General features: G+C 50.9%; 7 protein-coding genes across 7 annotated transcripts; 3 read left to right on the top strand and 4 right to left on the bottom strand.

The window, feature by feature from the left end:
- Positions 1–181: 181 nt before the first annotated feature.
- On the bottom strand, positions 182–3,210 carry BO66DRAFT_235042 (cell division control 45 family protein). Its single transcript, XM_025642790.1, has 2 exons — positions 2,214–3,210; positions 182–2,144 (listed from the first exon to the last, which is right to left on the bottom strand). Exons 1-2 carry the CDS (start codon positions 3,036–3,038, stop codon positions 354–356), a joined length of 2,616 nt encoding a protein of 871 aa, XP_025506919.1. The 5' UTR covers positions 3,039–3,210; the 3' UTR covers positions 182–353.
- An 834-nt stretch (positions 3,211–4,044) lies between these two features.
- On the bottom strand, positions 4,045–5,666 carry BO66DRAFT_389213 (GPI-anchor transamidase). Its single transcript, XM_025646747.1, has one exon. It carries the CDS (start codon positions 5,574–5,576, stop codon positions 4,347–4,349), a length of 1,230 nt encoding a protein of 409 aa, XP_025506918.1. The 5' UTR covers positions 5,577–5,666; the 3' UTR covers positions 4,045–4,346.
- A 175-nt stretch (positions 5,667–5,841) lies between these two features.
- BO66DRAFT_468897 (glutathione synthetase) lies at positions 5,842–7,738 on the top strand. Its single transcript, XM_025652686.1, has 2 exons — positions 5,842–7,560; positions 7,630–7,738. Exon 1 carries the CDS (start codon positions 5,992–5,994, stop codon positions 7,525–7,527), a length of 1,536 nt encoding a protein of 511 aa, XP_025506917.1. The 5' UTR covers positions 5,842–5,991; the 3' UTR covers positions 7,528–7,560; positions 7,630–7,738.
- On the bottom strand, positions 7,727–9,117 carry BO66DRAFT_389211 (putative mitochondrial phosphate carrier protein (Mir1)). Its single transcript, XM_025646746.1, has 4 exons — positions 8,377–9,117; positions 8,008–8,302; positions 7,901–7,948; positions 7,727–7,841 (listed from the first exon to the last, which is right to left on the bottom strand). The coding sequence occupies exons 1-4, from the start codon at positions 8,748–8,750 to the stop codon at positions 7,800–7,802; spliced, it is 759 nt and encodes a 252-aa protein (XP_025506916.1). The 5' UTR covers positions 8,751–9,117; the 3' UTR covers positions 7,727–7,799.
- A 3,198-nt stretch (positions 9,118–12,315) lies between these two features.
- Positions 12,316–13,111, top strand: BO66DRAFT_435535 (uncharacterized protein; the record flags this gene model as incomplete). The annotated part of the gene is made up of 3 exons (XM_025650856.1): positions 12,316–12,437; positions 12,500–12,670; positions 12,721–13,111. 3 exons carry the CDS (start codon positions 12,316–12,318, stop codon positions 13,109–13,111), a joined length of 684 nt encoding a protein of 227 aa, XP_025506915.1.
- A 669-nt stretch (positions 13,112–13,780) lies between these two features.
- BO66DRAFT_389208 (acyl-CoA thioesterase II) lies at positions 13,781–15,451 on the top strand. Its single transcript, XM_025646745.1, has 4 exons — positions 13,781–14,170; positions 14,249–14,678; positions 14,739–15,256; positions 15,325–15,451. The coding sequence occupies exons 1-4, from the start codon at positions 14,069–14,071 to the stop codon at positions 15,370–15,372; spliced, it is 1,098 nt and encodes a 365-aa protein (XP_025506914.1). The 5' UTR covers positions 13,781–14,068; the 3' UTR covers positions 15,373–15,451.
- A 135-nt stretch (positions 15,452–15,586) lies between these two features.
- BO66DRAFT_389207 (heme-dependent oxidative N-demethylase family protein) lies at positions 15,587–17,355 on the bottom strand. The gene is made up of 3 exons (XM_025646744.1): positions 16,650–17,355; positions 16,463–16,585; positions 15,587–16,388 (listed from the first exon to the last, which is right to left on the bottom strand). Exons 1-3 carry the CDS (start codon positions 17,012–17,014, stop codon positions 15,998–16,000), a joined length of 879 nt encoding a protein of 292 aa, XP_025506913.1. The 5' UTR covers positions 17,015–17,355; the 3' UTR covers positions 15,587–15,997.
- Between the last annotated feature and the right edge of the window lie 107 nt (positions 17,356–17,462).

The following is a 17,462-nucleotide window of genomic DNA, read 5'->3' as shown; positions in this document are numbered from 1 at the left end:
ACCAACCTGAAGGAGTCACAGTCATTGAACACAGTGAGAAAGAAAAAAAAAAAGTCGAATGATCGCAAAGATGGTTATCAACCTGTCATTATGCATGTCCTCCTCCTTTTATGTCTTCCAGAAGTTTAAAGCAGAAAAGAAAACAGAAAACAAAAAATTCACCAGCACTCCTCGAAGCTGCATCCCGTGCAAGGTAGAGTATCAAAACGTCCATATACCGCCTCAAACATGACTAGGGAATAAGAGATTGGTGTGTCAGCAGGCACATCAAGATGATTATAGAGCATGAAACAGTAACAAAGGGATGGATGGGTCGCGGCATAAACCTAAGAACATTTTGCCAGCCGCGGCTATCAGCCAACAACGCTGCGGAAGCTGAGAGCTTCGAGAAAGCCTCCTAGATCCTCCTTCTGCACCTCGACCACGCAGTGCTCGAAACTATCGATGCGGACGCGGGCACTGGTTTCTTGGACCACTTCCTGGAAGGCAATTCCAAAACGATTCCGCAGAAGGTGCTTGTTGCCACGCAGGTCCTGCTCGTCCTCGGATTCCGATTCGGACTCTGAGGAGGATTCTTCGGTTTCCTCGTCCTCGTCCTCGTGCTCGTCATCATCCCTTGCTGCACGCTCCGCAGCGCGTTTGACCCGACGCTGCTCTCGCTCTTTCCGGCTTTTCTCCTTGGACTCCTTTTTCCGCCGTCTCTCCTCGCGGCGTTTGGTTAGAGCAGCAAAGTCGACAACACCACCTCCACCTCCTGTGCCGACGACCACATAAAGACCTCGATCCTCATCAAGCCCGGCCAGAACTAATGGGGTGCCAACAGCCCGTCTGCGGCCGATTTTGACGGTATCCGCTCGTTCCCGTTCCTGCACGCGGATGGCCTCCGCGACCCAGAGAGCCAACTTCGTCAGCGCTCCAGGGTTGGTGAACAATTTGAGATCCGGGCCGTCCTTGACAACGGCGATGCGGAATGCGCGCAAGTGCCGGATCTGATGTTTGGACAACAACGATGTACCAGTGCGCAGGATGGCGCGGTGGAGATGTTGTGCAAGAGAAAGTGAGCCAAGGAGCAGCGTCGGCGACTCCGATGTCAGTGACAGCGCATCATACGCACTCCAAAACCGGGGGAGAAGACTGGACAGGTCAGATTCAGTAGATACATCGTCATTCGTCTCGAGGGCAGGTTTCGATAGCCGTTTCGCATCCCACGTGCCAGGAGCATCCTCCGGGCCAACCTCTAGAATAGCACCAATGATAACGCCGACGTCAGTGGCAGAAAGGCAAGCTTTCCAACCCCAGCAGCGGACGAAACCCCACCCTTCGCGAGATGCAGCATGACCGGAGGCTTCGGGAGGAACAAGCCCATCGAGTCCGTACATGGGTGCGTATTTGAGCAGACGCTGCCGTAATACTCGCTTAAGTTCCATATCCATGTGAGTATAGTTTTGGTGACTTTGATTAAGACTGATGCCCATTTTCGCGAGCAGTTTGTGTAATCGCTTCTTACCATGTTCCGTCCAGACATGTAATCTTGATGCCAGGTAGGGGCTATGAAGCATACTGTCGTAGAGCGACCAGTGTCGAATGAGAAGGAATCGAGGCTCGGGAGAGAGTCGGATTGACTTGTCGGTTGGTGACCGAGCAGTGGTCGGGATGACACCGTTGATTTCGCCTCTGATGTCGCGCTCGTAGGGATCTGGAGGGTTTAATCGGTGGACTTCATCTCTCATGATCTGCCGTATTCGTTCGCCTCGTTCTCCGCCCCAACCAGCCGAGCCACCATACTCCAGCGCATTAGAAACGCCCACGCCGGACATTGTTCGGCCACTAAGTTCCAAGCTCGACACACCTACAATGGCCAGCCACAGTAGATCATTATCTTCTCGACCAAGCTCGGACGCAAGTGAATATACAAGGGACGATATCGGCTCCGAGTACGACGTGCCGGAGTTATAGTAACTCTGCAAGAGGCCTTCATATTTCCTTCGCATTCGAAGCAACCGACGCCTTAAGGACCGTTCGGAAGGCGGTTTGGGATGTAAGGGGGATGGCGAGTCCGACGTCGGCGTAACGGAGCGAGAGGAGTTAGAGGAATCGTGCCCCATCCTTCGGGGACGACTTGGAGATGAGATGATATACGACCCCTGCACGAGAGCAATCAGGTTAGCCTCGAAGAACAACCGCCGCGAGTACCGCGGACAAACAAAACATACCGAATCACTCCTTCTACGCTGACGAGGCGGACCGTCGTCCTCGTCGGATTCGTCCTCATCGTCCTGGCGCGACCACGACTTCCGCTTCTTGGAATCCGAGCTAGAAGGATGATCGGCTTGACCGTCGCTCTCCGATCCATCAGCGTCAATGTCGTCAAAATCATCTGCTTCCTCATCCACGTCCGGCATCGCCATCAATTCACAATACGCCTCTCGCTCCTTACCGAGCTCCTCCTCAATATCTCCGTCGTCGTAGACCACAATGCCCCCATTGCCCGATGTGTACCCGGGCGTGATGCACCCTCTGTCCACCCCGCGCAGTTTCCTTCTCTCATTGCCAGTACCAGTGTCTGCTATGCCACCAGCATCAGTGATAGCCTCGCCCCCGAACACATTGGATAGGTTCCAGGGCCGTCGTGCGTCGAACACCCAAACCTCCACCCCTCCCATATCCTGTGCCCCTCGTCCCTCGTCATCCTCGTTATTGTTTTCGTCTTCCTCGTCCGGGCCACTCAAGCACAAGATCTCCGTCAGGTCAACCAAGCCCCCCACCCCGAGACAGATGACAACACCCCCGCTACCGCCATTCGTCGTCCGCATGGGTTTGACCAGCTCCTCGCCGGCGCGCGAGAGATCACCATAGCCGGCCACGGGTTGGATCTTGTGGGGGATATAGTCGCGCTTGAGTAGGGCGGTCAGGATTCGACAGGCACAGAGCGCATCGGGTTCAAGGGCGACGAGGATGAGCACCGGTGGGGACAATGGGTGATGTGAGCGGAGTAGTTGTAGGTATAGATGGGAGATGAGTTGACGAGGGAGATACATGGCGGCGGGTGAAAACTAAGCAAGGCGCGAAAAGACACACCCCCGCCGCACTACTTCTCTCCTCGACTCGAACGTGGAAGGTAGGGTCCGTTGGGTCGGTCTTTTCTTTTAGGTGGGTAAGTTCTTATCGAGAATCACCTCCACACACACACGCGCGCGTATGTATGCGCGGGTTAATGATAGTATTCGGGGGAAAGTTTTCAACAAACTGGTGAAGTAGACAGTGAAGTGCGAGGAGCAGCAGGACCACCAGCACCAGCAGCACCAGCAGCAGTGACAGAAAGGGCCCCCTTCCACAGGCCCCAACTCCGTGGGGGGGTTTAATAGAAAGATGGTGGGATAACAATGGGAGGGAGAGAAGTAGGAGGAGCAATCTCTTGCAAGTTAAGGGAAGAACAAGGTCTAGAAGGTCAAAGACTCCATTGTCTAAGAGGGGTAAGATGTTTATTGGGGACAATTGAGATCGAGTCAAGAGAGGACAAAGTAGGGCAGTTGAGCGGCTAAAGTAAGTTAACAGAAGTAACGAAGTAATAATCGGTTTTCCCGTCGCGCATCTCCAGGGCCCGACGACGCGTCTGGCACGTGCGGGAGGTCGAGTTTCTGCCAAGCCTTCTTTTTCTCTTTTAGGATTCATTGCTTTACTCCCAATTCAACTGGTTTCCACTGAAGAATTTCCCCTTCCCCTCAGCTTTCCCTTGCTAGGAGGTGCCCAGTGCAGTGCAGTGCTCTTTCTCTCTTTCCTGTTTTTCTTTTCCTCTTTTTGCTGGAGACCTTCGGCATACTTTCAGTTGCTGGTGTTGCGAGGGAAGGGCTGACAATGTTTCCAATTCTTCTCACACACTTCCGTCTCTCGTGTTTACGCGCTTGTACTGTACCTGTTTGTCTCGGAGGGGTTCGTTCCTGCTTATAGTTAGATGTTGCACCACATGCGAATGAACATTGATTCCTCCGTAATCAGACCAAGGATCGAATTTCCTTGTATGAGTTCGTCCTAGAATCGATGATATCATACCCGGTTGCAGATCTCCTATTTTGTGGTTCCAGGTAAATTTGCGTTTGCGATCATTGCGAGAATATGGTCAGAAAAGCAATTGCCGCCGGTTCCTCTGCGCCACTACGCCCAGTAATTACGATCATCTTGGTTAGCAAGACCATAAATAAGCAAGTAGTTTCGTGATCTTGAGAAGAAGGAACAAAAAAAAGAGAGAGAGAAAGAATTATAATGGACGAGCTGAGGTATAGTGAAAATGAACACAAATAGAATATACGAAAACTGGACACGCTTTACACGCCATACGACATCCCAAATCAAGCAGAGCTCGCGCCTAGAACAGAGCCGCCGAGCCAGACGGCAGCACATGCACCAAGCACAGTCAAGCCAATGAACCGCTTCTCCCAGGTGGACTCCTCGGTCATCCTCGCGGGTCCAACCTTCATCTTGACAGTGTGATGCGGGGACAACTGATGGTGTATATCTGACTCCGGACGTGAAACGGCTGCCCCAGCCTGCAGAACTGAGTCATTGTGCCCGGCAAACATGTCCCGGTCGTGTGTGCGCCATTTCTCAAGCAGCCGGGCGATCTCAATGAGGTCCTCCTTGAGGGAGCCCGGCTCAGTGCCATTGACATTCTCAACTTCGACATTCTGAACATTTCCGAAGAAGTCGACCACCGTCCGCAGGCGACCTTCCTGCTCGCCGCCAGGGAAGAGGTCCCACCGCACGCCCGGCTGGGAATGGATCTTGGACTCATCGTAGGAATCGAAGAGGTCGCCCAGGGTCTGTTTCGAGTTCGCACTCGTTACCTGCGTTTCGAGAAACTCCAGCACATAGTATGTCCACCGGTCAATCACCGCTACACCCACATCACTGTCCGCATGGTGGGAGTACGAGGACTGGTCGAGCGCACTCGATCCGGTAGCAATGATGTTGGGCGAGTAGAAATGCGTATACATGGTGTTGGCCTGGCAGGTATCGATCATGAACAGAAGCTCATGATAACGCTTCTTTTCCCACATCTGACCAAAGGCATCCGCCAGATCCCATGCCCCGATCTCTTCAGAATCCTGGAACTTCAAGAACTGGTCGCCCCCATGGCCGGTCATGTATACCAGAACGTTGCTTCCTGCATCGGAACCAAGCCGCTTGCTGCGGGGCACGTCCTCATCGAGACGGTCGGTCAGGAGGCGAATGAAATTCTCCACGGTGACCTCGTAACCGCGATAGTCGACTTCGATGTTGTCGCCATAGAGATCGACTGCGCGGTCGGCGTTACTGTAAACGGTTCCAGGAAAAGCGTTGCGGGGGTTGCAGGCCATATCGTCGGGGAGCATTAGGATAATTTGCGAGTCAGGAATACCCAACCGTTTAACGGTGCGATAGAGGGAAAGGACATTGGCGAGGTGGCGGTAGTTGAACCAGAAGCGAGAGGTAGAGACGAGAACGGCCCAGTTCGACGTATGCTCAGAGGTTACGGAGACTGTGAATAGAAGAAAAACGAAGGGAAGGGCCCGAAGGAGCCCTGAAAACAGGGTCAACATGGCGAGCGATGGGAGGAGTTTAGAGCATGATCAAAGTGGATGATTATCAATGGAGATGTGACAATGGCCAGGCACAAGCACAGATTCGGGGGCGGCGGCGGCGGCGGCGGCGGAGGAAGAGCGGCAATCCTCAAACACCGAAGCGGATACGGTGGAGTCAGCGCGCTAACTACATTAGGAATAAAATCAGATTGACGGACACTTAATCAGTTCAAGTGCCAAAAGACAATCGTTCACATGCGCATCAGTCCTAGGCCCATCAGTACTAGGTACTAGGTAGGCCATGAGGCAGTGAGGCAGTGCAGATCTCTGTGGTGAGCGGACTGCTACTCTCTCATTATGTTGTATCCATGTTTGAGATAAGATGATCAATGGTGTCAAATCTACTGTACATCCATGTGAACAATAACCTGACATGTACCCTCCACCACTATCCGAGGAGCAAGGCCTCTGGCTGGCTTCCAGCGTTCAAGATTGGCAGATAAATCATGGCTTCCTGCTCAAGCGCGTCCGCAGCCAATCTGCACACAGTGTCCTCTGCTGTCCCATCGGAGTCACGCTGTTCCCAACGCCATTCCCTCGAGCGCAATTCGATGAAGCACTAAAACTGCAGAGCATCTATAACGAGCTGTACTGTGCTATGACCGAGGACGAGCATTGGATACAGACAACCCTGCAGGAGATCCTTCAAGTCAACCCACTTGCTGCGGCTTTGTGGGAGATACACCAAGACGTCAAGCGCGTAGGTGGGTACACCCAAAATATTTCATGTGGAATATTTCGTTCGGACTACATGCTTCAAGGCGATGGAACCTCCAAGCTGGCTATCGACCCAGCCGACGGCTCTATCTCCATCCCGCAGCTGAAGCAAGTAGAGTTCAATACCTTCTCCTGCGCCGGGGCATCCCACGCACAAAAGACCGTGGATATGCACCGCCATTTCACCCGTACAGGGGCATACAATTCCCTCACAAACGGAACTTCACCTGTTGGTCTTGCTGCCTTGCCCGAGAACAACAATATTCAATCACTAGCTGCCTGCCTCGCAGAAGCGCACGCCCTCTATGGGCAAGCAAAGAGCAAGGTAGCTGCAGAAACAGGAGTCCTCCTTCTTGTCCAGCCCCAGAACTTCAACATTGCTGACGAGCGGCCCGTCGAATATGCGCTGTGGAATCAAGCCAGTCCCATCCCAGCCTACCGTGTCGAATGGGGCGACGATCTACTCGAAACCACATCCCTGTCCGAAACGAAAGAGCTGCTCTTTCACCCACCATGGCTGCAGTCACAAGTCCCAATCGAGATCTCCGTCGTCTACCTGCGCGCAGGCTACGAAGCCGACGAATACGACCATGTAAGCAAGAGGGCGCGAGTGCGGTTGGAGATATCCCGAGCGATCAAATGCCCATCATTATTGGCACAGATCCTCACATTTAAGAAGGTTCAGCAAGCCCTCACAGAGCCCGGATCTGTGGAGAGGTTCCTGTCACCGAACAAGGCGGCCAAGATCAGAAAGACGTTTGTACCCATGTATCCGCTGGATGAGTCCCAAGCGGGTCTGCGGGCTCGAAACTGGGCAACTGATTCAGATGTCGCGGAGAACTACGTGTTGAAACCGTCACATGAGGGTGGGGGCCACAATGTCTATGGGGCGGATATACCTGACTTTCTGGCTTCGGTTGCGCGTTCCGCGTGGCGTGCATACATCTTGATGGAGCGCATCCACTCGCCGGCGGTGTATAATGTGCTCATGTCGCCGCAGGGCATTGGTTCGGGCCCGGTCGTATCGGAGCTCGGCGTGATCGGGACCTGTATCTGGAAGAAGACAACAGAGGGCTCTGAATTTCTAAGCAATACAGTTGCTGGGTGGTCATACAAAACCAAGCATGCCGACGTGGATGAGATGAGTGTGGTGAAGGGCTATGGGTGCTTTGACACTCCACTCCTATACTGATGTGTTCATGAACAATGTTAATCCACACATATAGTAAGTTACACAAGTCATCTCGATCCCTGATATCATGACAAACATACAGTAACGCTTCAAGTATACTAGTGTACTATTCCCAACCGATGCGATCGGCAGTACCTACGCCGGATTGGTACAAACCGCCGTTGGTGGCGTCGGCGGGATCCAACCTCGCAGAATCATGCTCTAATCTAATATATATGCATTGTTTCAAAACTAAAGGTCTAACATGATCAAGTAATCGTACAATTCGACGCTTATTTGCCAATCTCAACACCACCAGTGGCACCGAGGAGACGCTACAATACTGAATTAGTGATCTGCTTTGGAAGCAGCTGACGAACAGAGATCCACATACCTTGATGTCACCGTAGATGGCGAACTGACCAGCGGTGATGGTACCAACCTGGAGAGGATATTAGCCTTCAAAGTCCAAATCTGTCGTCCTTTGAGGAGTGAACATACCATGAAGAGACGAGCACCGATACCGGCGTAAGAGCCACGGAGACCAAGCTCCTTACCGATCTTAATGAGACGAGAAACGGTACCCTCACCAGGCTCACCGGGGGTCTTGTTGATCTTGGAGAGCATAGTGTCGGCGGGCTGGGAGACGATGGCAGCAGCGAAACCAGCAATGAGACCAGAGCCAAGGTTGATACCAGTCTTAGCACCCTCAGAGACAGAGTTCTTGTCAACGAAGCCGTAGACAGCCTCGACTGTCTTCTCGAAAACAACGAACTTGGCCATAGTGTAAGGAACCCTGCCGGAAGTTAGCAATGGCGCATATCCTTGCTTATGGGCGCGGGCCGGCCGGGAAGTCGCGGAAAGACATACTGCTTGAAGAGCATAGGACCGAAACCAGAGTAGAAAGCACCGATACCCTCGTTCTTGAGGATCTTACCGAAACCGCTCATGAGACCGGAAGCGAAGGTAGGCTGGGAGACAAGACGAATACGGGTGGCCTCAAGGGGGCACAGGGCGATATCAGCGAAGAACTCAGCGGTGGCGGAAGAGGCAAGGTAGATAGCGGTGCGGTTGTTGGAGGCAGTCTCGTAACCGAGCTGGTTAATCCACTGCTGCTTGAAGAACTCGTAACCTCCGAACTTGAAAGCACCCTGGAGGAAGTAACCGGCAGCGGTAGGACCGAAACCAGTGAGGAGAGCGCCAGCACCCTCGTTGGCAATGACCTGCTTGAAACCACCAATCATACCACGGTTGTAGGTAACCGGGTCGAGCTGGATTCTGGTCTTGACGCTGCAAGGCACGAGAAAGAGAGAGGACGTCAGCAACGGGCATGGTCGGATGGCAGGATAGGCAAGTCGATCAAGCGCGCGCACAGGCGGAAATACCGAGCGCGTTCTTCAATTGCGACGTGGGCGAGACGAGACGGTGTCCGACTTACACATCGACAGGAGTGAGAGCTCCGTGAGTGACGGAACAGCAGACAGCACCAGCGAAGGCGAATCTGGAGTAAAGGGCAAGGCCAGTAGGCGCGTCGGCCTTAGGGGTAGTGACGGACATTATGTATGAAAGGGTATATGGGATGTTATAGAAAAACAAAAGGAAAAGGAGGAGAGGAGTGTGGGGGGAAGGGGGAAGGGAAAGAAGAGCGAAGCGATTGAAGCTTTGCAGAGATTGGAAAGGAAGAAAATGGACTCGGGAGGCGGCCGGCAACGGGGGAGGGAGTGAAAGAGTCGACTAGGACTAGTTTGAAAGGGATGGCCGGAACCTCGCTGCTTTTGGCCCTAGTGGCTAGCGGAACCCGAAAACTTTTCGCTGCCAGTGCACCGCGCCTTGGAACCGCTTTAAATCCGATCTCCCGGTCAACACATGGCAATAATGATGGCAAAACTTATTGAAGGGAAAAAAAGAAAAACGTCGTCATAGTATAAGGAATTGAGTAATGCTAATGATAGCATTGGTAGGGTAATAGGGCTGACTGAATCACCCCCAATCTCCCAATTACTCGTCTACTGTTGAGTCTTAGGAAATTCTCGACAAGTGGCTGGTGGCTTTCCTACCAAGTAATAATAATATTGTTAATACTGTTGTTACTGTCAGATCTTGAGAAGTCCTCCTCCAAGCCTGAGGCATTCCAGTCCCCGTTCTCCCGTTAGTTACCCGCCATACTTGTTCGATGAAGAGAGACACACACACAATGACATCCTCCATGGTTACCTAGGTAGTGACGGCCTTTTCTCTCATTCTTCCCTATCTATCCTTAAATTGACACGCATATTGCTAAGAGGACTAGCAATATTCAATTGACCTCGGATCCTCTCTGACCGTAAAAGAACCTGAATCCTTGGAACTCCGCCCAGCCCGACGAGGTCCCGGATTGGCGCATGAATCCCCTTCGGTCAACGGGAAGCCGACCGAGATATCCAGGCGGATCTCATCCATCATGCTAAATTTGGGTTTCTACACCCTGTCGCTCACAAGGTGTTCAAACATCTCGATTGTGTCACTATTCCTGACAGCTTCTTCACGGAGGCGATGCGGGACTGATGTAATGCGGGCCTATCTTACAATGATGCTGACGACGTACTCAATCAACCATGGGTACAGTAATCTAAATCTGAAGCCCGATCCGTACTTTCGGGAGACAAGCTGTCACTCACATCATTTCAGAGCTACTCATAGACTATTCTATGATTTTGATTCAGTTTACAGTTCTCGTACTCCCGCCGAGCGACGCCTACGACTGAACAATGCCCCCCTGGAAGAGTCGATACATCTTATACAAGGTTTGACGCCTGCGGCCTCCGCTCCGGTCTGTCGCATTACCTACTACCCTGCATCACCTTCAAGGTTGACACGTACCTAAGGCTCCGCTCCGTTAGCTTCTAAGTCAGAGCATCCGACGGAAGAACGCGAAATATGGCAATGAAAAACCAGTGAGAATGCTGCCATATTGCGAAAGAAGAACTCGTGTATCCTTTTGGCGATCTCTACAACGCCATAAAGGATGTCTTACAGTCAATTGTACTCTCAGGTAGAGGCAATGTCCGGCACTGACAGAGGCGCGAATTTGTATATGCACCCGGAGAGCAATGCGACTGATTCGAGGAATCGAATTACACCAGCTAGTGGTCATGTTGCTCAGGTTCTAAGAGATATTGCCTCATTTGCTAATCCGCGGCCGACAACCCCAGGCTTCATCCAGCATAGCAATTCTTGAAACTTTTCCGGCCTCACATGTGCCATAGGCAATCCAATTTCCTCCGAGAAAGGACTATATGTTGTTTGAAAGCTAACTACGGAGAAATATGTGGATATTATTCGAGAGGTATACCATTTATCACCATTGATGGGAGTGGCTCCCGGTCGAGACACTGAGTATTTGTGATAGTATGGGCGGGATCAAAAGCGTAGGAGAAACGGTTCTCAGCATCAGCGCTGCATTTCCGCCGAATTTGACTAAAGTGGCAGTATTGAGCTAGATGGCTTCCACTAACCACAGTTTCAAAAACATCAGAATTACATAGTCTGATATGACTTCTCGACTTGCCATGATGATTTCGCCTCTGGTGTCCCAAGGCTTGACTATAAGTATTCGATGACGACATATGCTGCAGTAATTCTGCGGACTTTTCGGGGTTTCGTGATTTAAGAATTGCTGTAGCGACTAGAGACTGGACAGTCGACAAATCCGGCTTGCTTCAGCTTGTATGGGCTTGTTGTGATACTCCAAGTCAACGGAATTCAGCCGGGTCTAACGTACAAGGCCGCCGACAATACGAAGCCCGCCAAGACAACGAGAGAATCTCAATGTCAACTAGTATCATTGCAGACTTCCTGGAGACTACTCATATCATGTAACGCCTGATCAACGCAGAACCCGAAATCCATACAGCTGAGGAAGAGGAGAAGCGATCTCGGGGGCCTGGAAATACAAGTATGGACTATATAGTTGACTATAAGCCATCAAAAAAACAGATTGCTCTCCTATTCAGACCTCCAGAATCAAGGTAGGTTCTGCAAGCTAGTGGGGCCACATAAATCGACAGGCTGTTGTCGACTGTTGCTGATAAAGTGCTCGGGCCAGAGCAAAATCCTTCGGTCGATTTCCAACCCCCTCCCCCCACACCACTTCAATTCCTCCCGTTCTCAAACTACTCATCCTGGGTGTCTTGTGAGGGATTTGACCTCAGACATGCATAAGATAACGATCTAGTAATACACAGGGAGAGGGGGGGGGATGAAAACGGAGTAAGCCCTCGCACATATGGAAAATGGCAGCCTGCATCACACGTGGGTTGCGAGCTATACAAGACTGATCGACATTGAATACTCCTGAGCAACCGCAAAACAGATGAAGCTATAGCAGCAGCACTAAACTAGTATGCAGCCATTGACTCCACGCCATTCGCCCGCTGAAATCTATCAGTCGCGGCCGTCAAGGTTTTGATCAAATGAATGCCAGAGATTATGATGCACGACCCCTGTGACCACGTTCTATAATTGCCATCTTATTTTTCTTACTGGCACCGATTGCGTTTCTTACCCCTGCTGCCATGCGCCTCGAATCCGTCCATCAGCTGCACAGCCATCGTCTTCTACTGCGATATCTGCATCGTACATCGCACTTTCCGCGCCGTATTCGTCGTGGTTTCTTCGTTGACCGCCGGTTTTTAGATCAAACATCGCCTCCCTTACGTATTGCTCCTCGCGCTCACTTTGGTTCAAGTTACACCCAAGACCACACCGATGACAGCTTCTGTCGATGCTGCCTTGACCCTCACAGAAGCTGTAGGTTGGGGATCACCTGCGATGTCTACCCCTCAACTTCAAGAAGTCTCTGTAGCATCGCAGGAGCGACAAACACCGCTACAGCTCGTCAGTCCACTATGGAAATTCTCCGCGGCATTTTCGTCGCAAGTGCTTCTTGCGGGGTGTGTCCTTGTCCATCGCAAATAACGCATAGAACAAGGTGCTGATAAGTCTGTTTGTGAAGGTTTCTAGTTCTGCCTCTAGCTTTCGGGGATGACGAAGCCGAGTTCCCTGCGAATAAGACACCCACGACAATCGCAGCTTTCATCCTCATCGCCATTGCATACTCTTTGTCGCTCGCAGTCGTCTGCTTTCAGTCTCAGGACCGCAATTTCCTGCTTTATTCTCTGTTTCTGTACGTGCGCCTTGACGATCTTCCATTCCATCCAGCTAATGCTTTTTCAGACCTTGCCTGGGTTCAAACCTCCTCGCTCTCTTGAACGTCCTGCTCAACGTCATTTGTCGAAATCTGCTCCCTATGGGCAGCCTGGAAATCGTCAGCCTTGGCCTTTCTAGCACCTTCGTTTTTCTTTCTGGCCTTGGAGCTTTATGTGCCTTCGCGTGGGACATCCCCGGTTTATCTCGAGCGGGTCATCGCCATCGCCCGCACTTGACTGATGAAGAGATGCAGCGCCAGCAATTACAGCGACTTTTAGAACCAGAGTCCTCTCAGAAGAAGCGAAGCTCCAAGGTGTACCACAAGACATTCCAAGTCAAGGCTCCCGAGCTGGTAAATCCTGGAAAGGGCTGGGATACCTTCATACCTCCTCCTCGGGAGGAGAATTATTTTCGATGAGATGCCCCCGGATTCCCTGAGAATATTGGATATGTGTTTTATGTGGTCACGGTTGCGCAAAACAGTTGTATAAAACAGCAACACTTCTGATCTCGTCGATGCACTTGGAAGCTCACTCTTGTCGTAGTCAATTATATCATCATTTCAAGTACCTTTCCCAGGTTTCCAATCCAGTCTAGTCGTCGCTTGTTAACACCATCTGAAACATAGCGAATCTAGAGTATATAGCTGTGGCACCGGGCCACCAGCTCATAGAGCTGTGTCTTTGAATCTACTTCTCTACCATTTCACTCTTTTGGGTCTACTTTCAGCGTAGCCTAGGCACAGCGACCATGCTGATGTAGGAAATGGTTTGTGATAGGTGCCTAATTTTGTAGAGTCTGAAAATAGATCGGCTATGAGTGCTGCTCAAGGTAGACAGAAAGTGCATTGAATTTCATACTTCAACAATCGGCCTTTCATGCCTCTGGCAGACATACCCACCGTACATCAGATTTCAGCATCAAGTTTGACAGAATGGAGCATGTGTAAGTACAGCATCTATAGTCATATTAGAGCCGCTGTGCAACAGCTGTCATCTGACACGTTGACGGTCGCACTTCCCAAGTCATGCCGAGGCTGACACTGAATGATCTCGTCTTGACACCCCATTATACCAGATCAATGTACATTAACCACGACTTAACGAACGACTCTATCCATGAAGATCACTTCATAATCCGATCCACAAAAATGGAACCTCGGCAATTACCCAATTGGGACAGACCGCGCGGAACAGCAGGGCGGGACTTGGAAAGTGAAGACTCCAAATTTCCCCTCCAAAAGTTGTCTTGACTCCTGAACTCTGACCCTTTTTCCGACTTGGGCTTCAAATTAAAAGAGCGCCCTTCATATCTCAGCGCTTTGCAATCATTCAAGACTACTTCCTGTGCTTGTTAGGGACTGTGTATGCCCACTATGGCCAAATCCGTGACCTTGTTCGAACCCCCGCCACTGGACCCTTCGAAAGCGCCGATAGAGAACGTCTTAGAGTTGACCCCTGTGGTTGACGTGGGCAGAGTATGACACTTGCTCCTTTCTCTCTTTCTTTCTTTCTTTCTTTGAGGGGCTAATTCTGATTCCGCCTAATCCAACCAGGATGTATTCACAAACACCCGACCTCTTTGGCATCCTCCGGGCGCACGAGGCATTTACGGCGGTGCCGCCATCGCCCAATCTCTTGCCGCCGCGATGCGAACTGTCCCCGATGATTTTGCCGTCCACAGCATGCATTGCTATTTCGTTTTGGCCGGCGACTCTGAAATCCCCATCGTCTACCATGTCGAGCGAGTCCGCGACGGTCGAAGTTTCACCACCCGCACGGTGCAAGCTAGGCAGCGCGGTCGACCTATTTTCACCACCACACTGAGTTTCAGCAAAGCCAACAGTGGCGGTAGGAAAAAGCTTGAGCATGCCTCATCTATGCCATCCGTCGCGCTACCAGAGGAGTCGGAACCTGGTGCCAAACGGGCATTCCAACAATCAGGCGGCGGACCATTCGAATCACACAGAGCGGGGATTGTAAATCGTCAGTATTCGAACGCGGAGTGATGGGTCTCCCTTGACGTCGTGGACTAATAATTTGTAGGTCACTTGGCCCCGGAAGACAAAAAGGTCAGACGGTTTTTCCGGTCACGAGGGAAGATATCCGATGCAGGAGGACACCGTGCCCACCTATCCGCCCTTGCATACATTACCGACAGCTATTTCATCGGCACTGTGTCAAGAGTTCACGATATCCCACGCTTTTCCTCGCCGGCCGAGCTCGAGAAGCTTCTCAAAGCTCTCAAGAACCCGTCAGATCTAGATGATGAAGACATTGCACGTGCGCTGAAGGAGCTAAAAGAGGAAGAGACCGTGGAGCTTCGCCGTCGCTTAGAGGGCGCTTTGAGCAAGGCTACGAGTCAGGACCCCAAAGAACACAAGGAAGTGGGCATGATGGTAAGCCTTGACCACTCGATCTACTTTCACAATCCCTGGGCATTCCGAGCAGACGAATGGATGTTCTCCGAGATGGAAAGTCCGTGGGCTGGCGAGGGAAGAGGCTTGGTTCTTCAGAAGTTCTGGTCCAAAGATGGAATCCTTATCGCCACATGCACGCAAGAGGTATGGCTGTCCTACGTATTCGAAGTCCCCACTTGGTTTGAGTCAGTGCTAATGCTGGAGAGAATCAGGGTGTCGTACGGCTCAAGCAGGATGAACCGCCACGATCTAAGATCTGAGAAATGTGACACCTACATAATATACCCGTCCTGCATCTTGTAGAACTGTTAATTGAACATACAATATTCTCTATATAACTATTGCATACTCGATAGATGTTCCAATCCATTGGTACATCCATCGGCTTCTCTATACTGGCTTCGTTTCATCTCAATCATATCCCCACGTCGCTAACGTCTGTAAAACTTTTTGAATCCTAATTCGATGATTATGGTTTTATGTTAATGCAACCTGTTGCTCAAAAACATTATCCAAGGTCAATTTTGTCCATGAAAAACGTCATCCTCATTATGGTTCAGTGTTATAACCTTCATCAATCATACAAACCACCCAATCTCTACCATGCCAATGAGTAGAACCACAGACAACCAGCCCAACAACGGATATCAAGACAAAACAAAACAAAACAGGCTCAAAAGTACAGATGCAATGCTAAGGACAGTGACTTTTGCAAATAATAATCAGACAGCCGCCCTCTCCATCGATTTGCTGGCCCAAATGCAACGAAGGGATACGAAGCGCGAAGCGTGAAGCATGAAGCGTGAAGCGTGAAAGGCAAAATACCACCAATGCTGTTTCCGCGCCTGCCTTCATTCCGTTCCTTCTTTTTCTTCCTTCATCTCATTAGACCTCCTGCTTTTCCATCATCCGAGTTTTCTTTTCGCAGAACTCGAGTGCTTTTGGTCCCCAAATTTCCCGACCCTTGTATTCTCCCACATACTCGGGCCAACTCTTGATCTCCTTCGCGAGATTTTGCAGCTCTTGCATTGGCAGTTCCTCCAATGTTGTCAAGAAAGTCTTGACACCAAACACAATCGTTCCCGTACGAGGTAATCGACGGAATGTCTGACGCTCACGTCGAATCACAATATCCTGCGGGGATGGATCTGGATTGTCTTCGGACAACGAAGTCGGGCGGTAGAGAATATCGAACAGTTCTTCGTCGGGTCTTTTTACTTCGACGAAGTAATTAGATCTTTCCATCGGGGACTCTGGAGTCAGACGAGCAAGAAATCTAGAATTGAAGAAATCAATTACCGCAATTCTTTCCTCACTCATCGCGGCTGAGCTATGAAGGAGGCCACTCACTTGCTGACAGAGTTAGCGACTTGCTGGTGCCACAAAGGCACAGGATTGTGAAGTTTAGAAATCGTCCACCCGATACGTTCCTGCACCGTCCATCCCACCGGGAATAGACTTGCGCTGGCCGCTCTGCCCGAAATCATCAGTCACTGTCCAAGTAAACGATAATGAGGTCGCGATAGTGTATACTAACAGGTAGTATTCGTCGTCTTCGTTCTTCATCAGGATGCTCAGATCCTCCATCGTCAACCTCACGGCAACCTCGAGCGGATCGATTTCCTTATTCTCTCCACCAACGACAAACGTCTCACCCGTCATCTTGTTATGGATGGTCCACTCGTTACCGGACTTCTTTCGTTCGAACACCGTCGAGAACCGTTGACAAAGGAAGTCGACCACCTCCTCCAATGCTTCCATGCACGCGTCGTATGACTCTGGAAGGCATTGCAGCACTTTACTCTTTTCCTTCTCCAATAATTGACCCCGAACAACATGCTCATCCATGTAGTTGTTGTCGACAGTGAGCCAGTTTGCCACGTCTAACCTCCGGACGTCCATCATCACTCGGTACCTCTCTCGGCCTTTGATGGGTTGAGCCGGGTATGGCTTGAGGTCACTGCAGTTCACCTCATTGTTTGGTGTGGAGACCCATCTTGACAGGAGGGTCTTTCGGATCTTCGAAATGATAAGGAAAAGAAACGCAAACGCGACTCCGACGCATATAGAGGTATTCATCGCCCGCTGAGAGTACTTTGTACGGAAAAGTGTAAGATAAGCTCTGACACAAAAAGGGAGATGGTTGAGGATAGAGGCCGGTTTGCGAAGAATCTTTGACCACTCTTATATATCAAAGCCTTCGCAATGCAAACCAGACCGGGGCCGCACTAACGATGGCGAAACCCTTCCCCCGGTGAGGGTAATGGCCCCAATTATATTCGTGACGGCAGGTTATAGTGTCCGGGATCATCATTAGGTCAGACGATATCAACAAGGGGATTTCTACATT

This window comes from Aspergillus aculeatinus (assembly GCF_003184765.1).
Source record: "Aspergillus aculeatinus CBS 121060 unplaced genomic scaffold BO66scaffold_8, whole genome shotgun sequence".
Lineage (NCBI taxonomy): Eukaryota > Fungi > Ascomycota > Eurotiomycetes > Eurotiales > Aspergillaceae > Aspergillus > Aspergillus aculeatinus.
The sequence above is the reverse complement of the archived record's forward strand: the minus strand, read 5'-3'. Positions and strand labels throughout refer to the sequence as shown.